The following is a 12,334-nucleotide window of genomic DNA, read 5'->3' as shown; positions in this document are numbered from 1 at the left end:
TGGTATTGGATACTGTAATTAATTCCCTTACAAATTCCATCCTAATCTTAGTAGAAATGTTTAAAATGTTCATGGGATTACATTAGGAAAATACCAGGTAAATTTTATTTATAATTTGTGTTATTTGTCTCAAAAACTTACATAAATTTGTTAGATATGACTCTTATTCATCACAAATTCATGCCGGCTTTTTTAAAATCAGTTCATATTTGTCAAGATTCCAAGTCACGCAATGCATTAAAACAATGATGACGACGTCAGCTTGTACGAGGAGGCATAACTACAAATTGAGGGGTGATAGATTTAAGACAGATGTCAGAGGCAGGTTCTTTACTCAGAGAGTGGTAAGGGCGTGGAATACCCTACCTGCTAATGTAGTTAACTCAGCCACATTAGGGAGATTTAAACAATCCTTGGATAAGCACATGGATGTAGATGGGATTGTGCCGGGGGATGAGCTTAGAACAGTTCACAGGTCGGCACAGCATTGAGGGCCGAAGGGCCTGTCCTGCACTGTATTGTTCTGTGTTCTATGTTCCAAATACTGGAAGCCATGGGCACAAAGCAATTCAGCATTGCGATCTCTACACCCATTTGAACGCTATTCAGTTCATGGTCCCATAATTTCAGTTAAATCCCATTCTATTATTTACTATTTTAAAAATTATAATCCTGAACCAAAATGAAATGATCTGTTTGTGTATGTCACAAATGTAATAATAGATCAGATCTGTCTCATTCATTAATACAAGTTTCACATAAACACAGAAAACGATGATGCTGACAGCTGAAGTACTGCGCAGTTCGAACTATCCAGTGCCTACTAGTTAAACCATCGTACAAATCAGTTTACCATAGATGGACTCCTAGTGACTGAGCCTTTGAACTATATTTTAACCACTAGATTGTCAGAAGCAGCTGCAACTTGAACTCTGTGTAGAGGGCTTTTGAAGCGGTACATTAAGTCGAGGTAAGTTTTCTATAACATTTTACATGGTGCCGCTATGTTAATCTTGCCTTGCAGTTCCAGCAGCTGCCAGTCTTCATCATACACACAACAGCTGCAAGGACTGTAAACATATAGGGAATGACGTTCAGACACAGTCTGCAGACTGAGATGTCAATTGGCAATGATAGCCTGATGAGGTGCTTTCTGGAACTACTAAGAAGTAAAGATTTCAAAAATGAACAAGTTAATTCCCAAAAGAACAGGAGTTAACTCCTGTTGTAGCTGGAATAGGAGTTATCTGATGACATTAACAGGAGCCATTTTCACATTTACAAAAAGCATTGTGAGCAAATTTCTAAACAAAAGTTGGAACATAAATATTCAGGATTGAATATAAATACAGGATGAAATTCCAAACTGATACAAGTTTGGTTAGTTAGATAGAGCAGAATAAAGTCGACACATTTCCACAATCCACTGTAGATTTTTTTGTAAACAGCTAACCTTCAGAACTTAGCAAAACAAGTTACATATAATATTTTTCTACTGCTCATGAATTAATGATGTCCAAAGAAATTCTTCCAATTCTAGTGCGCTGTTCAAGTCCTACCTGCTCCAGATAAATGCCGTTACATACCTGAACAAGTTATGAAAAAAGTATCAAAAAAGGACGGACAGATGGAATGTATGTATGGAAGGAGCTGGGAAACTGGGTAGTTAATAAACTCTCTTCACAAAGGAAATTGTCTTGGTTTCTGTCTCACTGACTGATTTGGACCTGAACTGAATTTCTCCCTGAGCCCTGCACATTCTTCCTTTTCAGTTGGTAATTTCCTTATTAAGCACCTCGGGTGGCATGGTGGCTCAGTGGTTAGCACTGCTACCTTACAGCGTCAGGGACCCGGGTTCAATTCCAGCCTGGGCGACTGTTTGTTTGGAGTTGCGCATTCTCTGTCCGTGTCTGTGTGGGCTTCCTCCAGGTGTTCCTCCAGGGAATTGGCCATACTAAATTGCCCATAGAGTTCAGGGATGTGTAAGCTAGGTGCATTAGTTAAGTGTACGTTAATAGGGTTGGGGAATGGGTCTAAGTGGATTACTCTTCGGAGGGTCAGTGTGGACTTGTTGGGCCAAAGAGCCTGCTTCCACACTGTAGAGATTCTATGATGGAAAAACAGATGAAATGATTTGCCCAATTGCAGTTCAGGATCAGCAGAATTTTCCTAGTGAACCACAGACAATCCTTGGTACTAATATCAATAGGGAAGTGAAGAGGCCACCGGGGTGCATGACAGTGGTGTGAGGTGGGGTTAGAAAACACCAAGGCCAGTGATGAGGAACTCCTGCTGACATCAAAAATAGGGCTTCATTTAAATAACCAAGTGTAGTTTGCCATCAGCCAAACTGACAATCCAGCCAAGAGAATGGATAGCAGAAGTTATTGGAGCATATAGCTGTTATATATATATATATATATATATATATAGATAGAGAGAGAGAGAGAATCCAGTTCAAGGCATGCCTAGAGTTCCCGTTTGACATTTCTTTGAGCAGCATTCTTGCTGGCCTCAAGGAAATCTGGAAGATAAAATTCAAAAACTGCCTTCTGGGATTCTACTGACCAAGAAGGGCAAAAGTGCCCTCCTGGCATCACTCAAATCTCAAAGTATATCAGCAACTATAGTCCTGAAATGCACGTAGCCTGCATATTTCAAGTCAGACCCCACTTCTTGCTGTGAATATCTTACTCAAAAGATTTGAATAACATAATAGGGAGAAAGTGGATCAACAAGAGGATATAACTTACTCCTTTTCCTCTCACTATCTTCGCCTGCCCGGTTTCTACCATGTTTGTAGGAGCAAAGAGGAGAGGGCAAAAGTTGGGGGGAAGAGAAGAACAAAGTGTGAGAGAGGGGGAATGTTAAAATTTGTGCCCTTTTTTATTTTAAAGCTTGCATTCATTGGAATAAATCTCTAAATGAACAACTTACTGGCCTTATTACACAACTGCCTCTCTGAATTGAACACTAACAGAGAAGAATGTACACAAACTTCAATATTTGCACTTTGAACAGCCTTCACCAAATTTTCATTGCAGCACTCAGTTTAATGTGGGTTACGACATTATAATATCAGACAAAAATTATAATTTGGAATTAACCTTGTTGATCTCTGGTCAGTTCTTCAAGTTGTTTGCATTAAAAATTCAAACCACAAAAAGTTAAAAATTCTCATAAAAGCACCATCTAGAAAAGTTAACAGATATTTTGGTTCTTATTGCCGGTCTTCTTCAGTCATACACCTTTCCCTTCCCAAAGTACAACATCAAGGTTACACAGCTGCCAGTGAGAGTGAAGGTGAATTTTTAGATATGTTTCATCGTTTGGGATGCCCTTGTAATTGTAGTCAACTGCTATATTCCCATTTCAGCACAAAGGCCTTGCAGCAGCTCATACCAGTCCTCAAGAGACCAAGAAACTGCCTAGAGACTAAGTTTCAATGGCTCCTAATGGGAGGGATTCCTCTGGATCATTAGACAGCTTACATGCCTATTTCTCCCTATCATATTATTCAAATCTTTTGAGTAAGATATTCACAGCAAGAAGTGGGGTCTGTTTACTAGCTGGGTAGAGCATATGAAGTTGCCTCTTAAAAGCCTCGGTTGCTAACTATGCCTAAAAGGGATGGCAATGAGGGTGACTGAGCTGCTTGCCCATTCCACTCTTAATATAACTTATCTCCTCATGATGAATGGAGCAAAATCAGTAATCAATCAAATAGGTCAGCTAATTTAGTAGGTTTCAGGTAGCCAGTAATACCTCTGCAAACAGGATTGACGACATGATCCAACTTCTTGGCATGGGGCAGAATAATATAACAGAACACAGGCTGCCATTTTTTTCTTTGCTGTGTTATGACGAGTCCACAGTTGAAGGTCCCCAATTTATGATCAGAGGCAGGGGAGAGAAGAACTGGCTCCTCCTCTTTGCTGAATGCTGCCTCCTTCCTGTTTGTCATAACATGGTGAACTTAAATAAAGGATACTTTCCCACATGAATACCTTTTCCAATTCCAACGAATTTATGTATTACGTGTTTAGTTTTTTTAAGAGAGATAGCAGTAGATCTATGTGGGCCAAGATACAAATTGGCTTGGTTCTAGGAGATTTACATGGAAACTCTAGAATCTGGAAAGTTTAAAAAAAAAATTCTTGGTTGTAATTATAAGTTGAATATGCAGAGCTTCATTTGGAATTTTTGTTTCCAGTACAAGTACTTATGATATTTGGTGTTAAACTAATAATGCTTGCTGCTTTCTTTTGCCAATAATATTTCTTCCTCCCTTTAAAAGGTGAAATCTTGTCAGATGGTCTTTTCAGCTAACAGCTGCAATTTCAATCTTCTTTTTAAATAGTTACCAGCCTGTACAGATATCCATAATGCAAGAAGGCATTTATTATTTTCCAAACGTACTGATATGATATCAACTGTTTCACCACGTGTCAGTAACCTTTTGAACATTCCAGACTACTGCTGCCAGCTTTGGTCGTTTCTTTAAAACAATTTTTCATACTCCCCTAATAATGCTTAGTCTCCGATTTGCAGTGATACAGCATTAATAACAACTAATTTTTCAGCAGCTATAGTGAAGATATCCTTTAGAAGCTTTGGATGACTTAATGGCAGCACCATAAGGTGAGAGCTGAAAATGTATAGTGCCACTTGGAGATGCGCTCTCGAATGTAAAAACAACCTAAGACTCAATACTTTGCCTGCCATTTTATTAATACTCACTGGGTGTCTTCTCTTCTTCTTCAGTTCCGGTATCTTCAACCTCTTTCTTCTTTCTTAAACCCTTGACTTTCTCAACAAGATTTAGCAAGCGGCCTTTGAGTGATGTATCTGTTTCTTCCTCTTCCTCCTCTTCTTCTATTTGAATGCCTGTAAGATAAAACGATACTTCCTTAGACACGTGTGAAAACCCACTAGCATCTAAATTTTTAGATGGGAAGAATTATTTTCAATATTTTGACCTTATTTCTGGTGGTTTGCAAAATATATTGCAAAGTATTGGACTAATTGTATTGTTAGGACATCTCAGTGTCAACCACATTTCTGTGGGTCTGGAGTCACATGTAGGCAAGACAGGACAAGGACAGCACTGTTCATTCTACAAAAGGACTTTAATGAACCAGATGGATTTTACAATCAAAAATGGCTTCATGATCACCATTACTGATGACAGGGAGGGATTTCAAGATTTTGACCCAGTGGTACTGAAGCAATGGCAATATAGTTCTAACTGGAAAGTAATGTAACCTGGCTGATAAACCAGAAGCCCAGGATAATGTGCCTAGGACACAGGTACAAATCCCACCCTGGCAGGCATGCAGCAATTATAGCACTGTTTCAAAACAATGCTAGTCTTTCAAAATAATTATGACATTGATTCTAGTGTCTAAATCATACTTTTGTAAATCAATGGTTTCAAATGATTTACAGTGCTCTCATACTTACCACAATGAGTAAGAAGTTTGGTGTGGAATTCGAGTAACACCTCTTTCACATTATCTGAAAGAGGGCAATCTTCTTCATCTATCTCCATTTTAAAATTCATCAACATGTTAATCTGAAATGAAAGTACACAATCTATCATGAACAATAATTTAAAAAGTACTCAGATTGTCAGTAATGAAACAGGCTAAAGAGTATATCACATTCAGTTTATTATCCATACAGAAAATTCCATACGTAAATTAATTTTGGGTACATTGCTCATTTGTTAAAACAATTATGTAGAAATCAGAGATTATATTTATTCTATTACAGAATTCTAATTTTGATTAAAATATATATTAAAACTATTCCAGTGTAGTTAACATAATCAGTGTCTTGCTCTGTGTACACATTGCATTATACTGGTACTGCTGTATCCCTGAATTGTGATTTCCTACCATGGAGTTTGGGTGTTGAGTGTCTGTACTGCACTCGAGGCTACTCTAACTAGCTAAACTGCTCTTGCTCCATATCTGTTGCATCTCTATCTTTATATTATCCAATAGTAATTCTCCCTCACTCTCACCAAGTCCTATCAGCTATTTTGTTAACATTCTAGTGCACAGAATACTGATTACAGCATTCTGGTACAGTATTTTTATCTTCTTCAAGTCTTGATGTAAAAGTAAAGGGGTGCCTTTAGGTCCAAGATGAGGGGAAATTTGTTTACTCACAGGATTGTAAACTTTTGCTATTCTCTACGATAGAGGGTTGTGGAGTCTCAGTTTTTAATTATATTCAAGGTACAGATTGATAGATTCCTGACTACCAGCAGTGTATATGATTATGTGGATGGGGTGAGTAAATGTGTTCAATCAGCCATGATGTACTGAATGGCAGGGTCGGCTCAAGGGCTGAATGGCCTACTCCTGTGCGTATGTTCCAGGCAGTTGACTGTTACTGTCACAATTGCACCATCATGTACATCAGCATTAACATTCATTTCCCATAATGCAACACAATATCATCCATACAAAGATTCTTAAGAAGAAGGTGCAACTAAGTTCAGGAGCAGATTTGACCTGCAGTGCTGTGCTCTTCCAGCACCACTAATCCCAGAATCTGGTTTCCAGCATCTGCAGTCATTGCTTTTACCTTGGAGGAATTATAACCTATCCCCTCAATTAATCCATTAGTAATTCTGGGACAAGGGGTGATCTTCACTCACAATGCTCTTATCAAGCATTTAAAAGCAGATTTTAAGTAAAGCCAATTCATCAAATACTCTTCCTGCTTTTCCATAAATGCAAAATACAGAGGAACTTCGATTATCCCAAGGACATGGGCAGGCAGTATTTTGTTCAGTTAATCGAATTCCGAATAGTCAAATGCCAGATAACATAGTTTCGCCGAGCATTGGGACTCTGCGATCTCGCCGGATAATCCGATATTTGGATAATTGAATGCCGGATAATTGAGGTTCCTCTATATTGTGGATGCTGGAGATCTGAAACAAAAACAGAAAATTCTGGAGAAACTCAGCAGGCCTGGGAGCATTTATGAAGAGAGAAATAGAGTTAAAGTTTTGAGTGCAACGTGGCCCTTCTTCAGAAATGAAAATGCTGTAAAGTGGTGGCTGTTATGCTGTTCACAGCTTATTGTCCCCTCTGTCAACAGCACTCAAAGCCACCGTTGTGGAACACTTTTTTTCATTTCTGAAAAATCATATCAGATTTGAAACATTAACTCTGTTTTGCTCTGCATGGATGCTGCTAGATGTGCTGAGTTTCTGCAGCACTTTGTTTATGGTTCACTTTAACTCTACCCTTAAATAGTCTGCATTCCTAAGACAGCCCTAGCAGCTGTATAATTAGTTTCATTGCTGTAGGATCAACTGAAAAACATGTTAATTTTTTTTAAGATAACATAGTTGTGTTTGATCCTTGGACTTATTTATGCTTTGTTCTCTCCAATACATTCATCATCCACTTTGATATTTCAAATAACAATACCTTAGTCACTAACTATTTTAATATTTTAAGTATTATGAAGCGGGCGGCACGGTGGCTCAGTGGTTAGCACTGCTGCCTCACAGCACCAGAGTCCCAGGTTTGATTCCAGCCTCGGGTGTGGAGTCTGTGTGGAGTTTGCACATTTTCCCCGTGTCTGCGTGGGTTTCCTCTGGGTGCTCCAGTTTCTTCCCACAGTCCAAAGATGTGCAGGTCAGGTGAATTGGCCATACTAAATTGCCCATAGTGTTAGGTGCATTAGTCAGAGGGAAATGGGTCTGGGTGGGTTACTCTTCGGAGGGTCGGTGTGGACTGGTTGGGCTGAAGGGCCTGTTTCCACACTGTAGGGAATCTAATCTAATCATATTACCTTAAAGTTTTATAATGTGAACAGTAAGTTTAAATTATTCAGGATAAAAAGGCTTTAAGACCATTAATAAATAGTTTGATACTTTCCTAAGTGAAAATCTGTATCTGTAGTCGTTCAAAGCAGGAAATATGAAATTGAAAACTTCTGGATGCCAAATACAGCTGAACACAAATGTGTCTATTATAGTGATAATGCTGGACACAAAGGAGTGAAGTTGACTTGTAAAAGCATTGCCTTTTGTAAACCAAAATCCCTTTATCCTTAGCGCTACCATTTATAAGTCATTGCTTGTTAGCGGAATACCTGAATATTACTGAAAAGTGAGGCAGACTGTCAAAGCTTTTGATCTTGCACTCATCAGGACAGAATCACAAGAATACCAAATCTCAAAAAGGACAACAATTTATACCATGAGAAGAGGGTGCTGAGTGGTTGGCAAGTGGACTTTGATTGGTAGAGGTGTTATAATGAGTAATGCATCCCAGTCAACTGTTCAGCTTTAGTTTATATTTAAACCAGACAAGACAGCACTGATTGGTCATGATATTGTTTTGGGAAATGTATCAGGAAATCCTTTGCTCTGTTGAAAAAAGTGCAATGCATGGAAATACATTCGGCTATAGTTTAAACTTTTTGACTTCAGTTGTATAACATAAAAAGAATTTACCTGCTCTTGAGGGGGTGAACGGAATTCCCTTGTTTTTCTGGCAGTTTCAGCTGCTGACATGTTAAAAGATAACATGAGCTCTCGGTAGCGTTCCTTCTGATCTGTTTGCATTTTATTCACAAATTTATCAGCTAACGAAGCAATTGATTCAACCCGGTGTCGAAGTTCACAGTCACAGAAGAATTGCAAAAGTTTGCACATCTGTTTGGATGGAGAAGATTATTCGAGAAACTGGAATTGCATTTTATTTTTCTTCTGAATACAATGCAATGCATCAGTTCATAATTAATTAATAATCTGACAAAATAAACAAGCTGCCAAGAACACTACTGTAGCATGAACTGTGTTATATGTAATCCACTTTTGCTTTTTTAAACTTATTCTTTCACAGGATGAGGATGATACTTGCTAAACTAGTATTTACTGCCACTCCTCAAAACACTTGAGAAGGTGGTGGTCAGCAATCTTTTTGAACTGTTGTAGTCCATGTGGTGCAGGTACACCCACACTGCTGTTAATGAGGGAGTTCTAGGATTTTGACTCTGCAACGGTCCAGGAATGGTGTTACAGTTCAAACTCATGATGTGTTTGGCTTGGAGGGGAACTTAAACTGGTGGTGTTTCAATATGCCTGCTGCCCTCATCTCTTTAGCTGGTAGAGGTTGAGAGTTTGGAAGGTGCAGTCAAAGAAATTTTGGTGAGCTTTTAATGTACATAGTACACACTACTGTCACTGCATGTTGGTGACAGAGGCAGTGAACGTTTAAACTCATCCGTTTACTTTCTGGTCAATGGAAGCAACTATTATAGCAACTCTACATAGCATGAGTGATGAAGTGTTACCTAACATGGACGAATTATACACATAGTAATCAGTGACTCAGAATCACATTAACAGGAACTTCTCTCCAATAATTCTAGTATTTAAAAAGAGGGAAAATATGTCAGGATAAGAAACAGATACTGTTTTCTCTATGTAGGTGCCAGGCGAGAAACCCAATAGAGGTGAATCTTAAAAGGTTTTCATTGTGAACCTTTGGTTTCCAACTGACGTTGAAATTGGTAGACTTCAATAAAAATAAACTGTCCTTCTGCTGCTGAAAGAATGTGAAAAGTCACCATACAAGAAGAAATGAGAAGCATGCAAATAGCTAGCTGTCACGTAGTTGCTTGCTTACTGGGCATTATTTCTTTTGTACCACTAAAAGGGGAAGTAAGAGGAAGAGATGGAGAAGGTTCATCAAAAAGCATGTGATGACCCCATTTGGAGAAGCTAAATGAAGAGGAGAAACTCAGTTTTCTTAGACATAATAATTTTTTATATTTTCTTTTGCACAATGAGGCGGCTTAATGGTGTCCACTAATTTCAGTGAATATATAAAGGAGAAAATAGATTTTCGTACCTGTAATTTGACAGACTCAGGCAGTTTCATCTGCAAAAGTCCTTCCTTCAATTCTTCCTCCTTTGTTTCTTCGCCTTCTTCCACAGTCTTGTCCTCCTTGGACTCTTCTACCTCTTCATGTTCATCTTTCTCTCTTTCTTTCTCTCCAGCTTCTTCTGCTTCTCCTTCTTCTTCAGCAGTTGGTACTTCTTCATCCTTAGCACTTTCATCCTCACTCTTTTCAACTTCCTCCTTGACCTCAGCAAACACATTAGGTTCAATCATCTTCAGTATGTGCTTAACGTCTTCATCATCGAAGACCCCCATAATGAGGAGAGTGCTAACAAGTTTGAGTACTGGCACAAACTGAAATTCCACACTTCCACCCACTGGATCCCTTGTGTGCTGCCCACCATCCTGGACAGCCTCTGTCAGCATGTTAATGGCTTTGGTTTTGAGAATGTCTAGTGGGATCTCAGGACTGAATTGGTAACGATCGTTACTAGTACCAACAAAAGATAAAGAGGCAAAATGTAGAGGTGGTCTCAAGCACGTGGTAACTCCTACACCAGGTAGGCCGTAAACTTTGCTCTCTCCTGGGAACAATGTAATTTGTTTTGTATCTTCAGTCATTGGGACAATAAACTCATTATTCATCATTAATCGCGATCGTTTAGCTGACTCTAGATGGACACTAATAAGTAGATCATAATAGCCACTACGCAGGAGCCCTGGTAGATACGTGTTCTCAATCGTGTAAAGTAGCTGAAATTCATCAACATGGCTACATATGGCATGGGCAACCCGGTTGTTGCCCAATGCACACACTGCACAGTACAGCAGCAATGTGTGGTAGTGGAATTGCAGTAGATCTTTATGTTCAGAAAGCTCCAAGATGTCAATACACCTGCATGAAAATATTAAAACACAAACATTAAAATTCACTGAGACAACAGACTGCAATGTGACACTAGGTACAGTAGCCTAAATCCAGTGTATAAAAATCAGACAATCAAATGCATTTAGTCAAATTCTTTACCTTTATTTATGGATTGCAAAACAATTATTTTCTAATCAAAATGAAAAGAGAAAACATACTGCCAGTCAGGCAGTATCTGTGGACAATGTATGGAATGAGCTGCCAGAGGAAGTGGTGAAGGCTGGTACATTCACAACATTTCAAAAGGCATCTGGATGGGTATATAAATAGGAAGGGTTTAGAGGGACGTGGGCCAAATACTGGCAAATGCAACTACATTAGTTTAGGACATCTGGTCGACATGGACAAGTTGGACCAAAAGATCTGTTTCCATGCTGTACATCTCTGTGACTCTATGTTAACAGTTCAGGTTGATAGACATTCAGCAAAACTACCAGTTGGACCCTGGTAGTTGATAGTATTAAAGCTGGATGGACTTTAATAGTCTACCTCGTAAGGGTCATGGAAAGCCTATCCAATCCACTGCAAATTGAAGCCCTAGTGTATACAATTAATATCCAGTGCCTGTTTAAGGAACACAGCATTGACAGGATCTTTGGGGTGTGGGGCATCTTCAAAGTCACCCACTCACCTGCCCTGTTGCAGAATTCCCTCTGTCTTAGCTTACACTCTGCAATCTCTCACCCATCGTATCTGGCCTGGGATCCAGCAACAATCCTAGGCCTTGGGTTAGTTTGGTACCGGTAGTAAGCACCCCCTCCCTGTTGCAGTGCTGTTCAAAATAATTGCAGGCTTCTAAATACCTAGTAGCTCTCAGAGGGATGGGACCACATCCCTCAAGGTCCCTGATTACAGGAATAGCTTGCTCTGAACAGATACATGTTTGAGTGACACTTAGTGTGTGTTTCCATAAAAAAAAAATGAATGCCCACTTTAAGGGCTTTATCCCACAAACAGGTATTCACCTATCTAGAGTCACTTGCATGCTCCCGGGAGTAGAAATGTCTTTCATTCAGAGGCTGCTCAAGGGACCCTGTTTTGCGAAATGGACAGCCCCATCACAACCTTGCTGCTGATACCCTCCCCTGCAAATCTGCACATATCATCACTTTCCTGTGGTCTAGGTCCAACCATAAACCTGGACCAAGGGTGGGTACCATAATAGCATTACTAGCCTGCCAAGTCTGTAAGGTGACACAAAATACAGCAGGCTTATCCTAAAAGAGGTGATGTGGAACTCTTGCCAATGAGAGAAACCCCATTGATTGTATTACATATTGTGCAAAAGCCCTTCATTTTTTCCTGATGAAAGGCTTTTGCCCGAAACATCAATTTTCCTGCTCCTCGGATGCTGCCTGACCTGCTGTGCTTTTCCAGCACCACTCTAATCTAGACTCCGATTTCCAGTCCTCACTTTCACCTATATTGTGCATTAACTCAGTTTCTCTCTCCAGAAATATTGCCTGATCTGATGATTATTTCCAGCAGTTTTGTATTTTAACTGCATTTTTCTGCATCTGCCATA

General features: G+C 39.4%; 1 protein-coding gene across 1 annotated transcript in view; it reads right to left on the bottom strand.

The window, feature by feature from the left end:
* The window catches only part of LOC122542710 (ryanodine receptor 1-like), a 393,921-nt gene that overhangs the window by 218,484 nt on the left and 163,103 nt on the right, over positions 1-12,334 (bottom strand). The window contains exons 36-39 of the mRNA XM_043680690.1: positions 9,891-10,776; positions 8,489-8,689; positions 5,464-5,575; positions 4,741-4,887 (exon numbers count right to left, since the gene is read on the bottom strand). Of these exons, the coding sequence (XP_043536625.1) occupies positions 4,741-4,887; positions 5,464-5,575; positions 8,489-8,689; positions 9,891-10,776 (1,346 nt within the window). The remainder of the gene's footprint in view (positions 1-4,740; positions 4,888-5,463; positions 5,576-8,488; positions 8,690-9,890; positions 10,777-12,334) is intronic.

Source organism: Chiloscyllium plagiosum, chromosome 41 (genome assembly GCF_004010195.1).
Source record: "Chiloscyllium plagiosum isolate BGI_BamShark_2017 chromosome 41, ASM401019v2, whole genome shotgun sequence".
NCBI lineage: Eukaryota > Metazoa > Chordata > Chondrichthyes > Orectolobiformes > Hemiscylliidae > Chiloscyllium > Chiloscyllium plagiosum.
The sequence above is the reverse complement of the archived record's forward strand: the minus strand, read 5'-3'. Positions and strand labels throughout refer to the sequence as shown.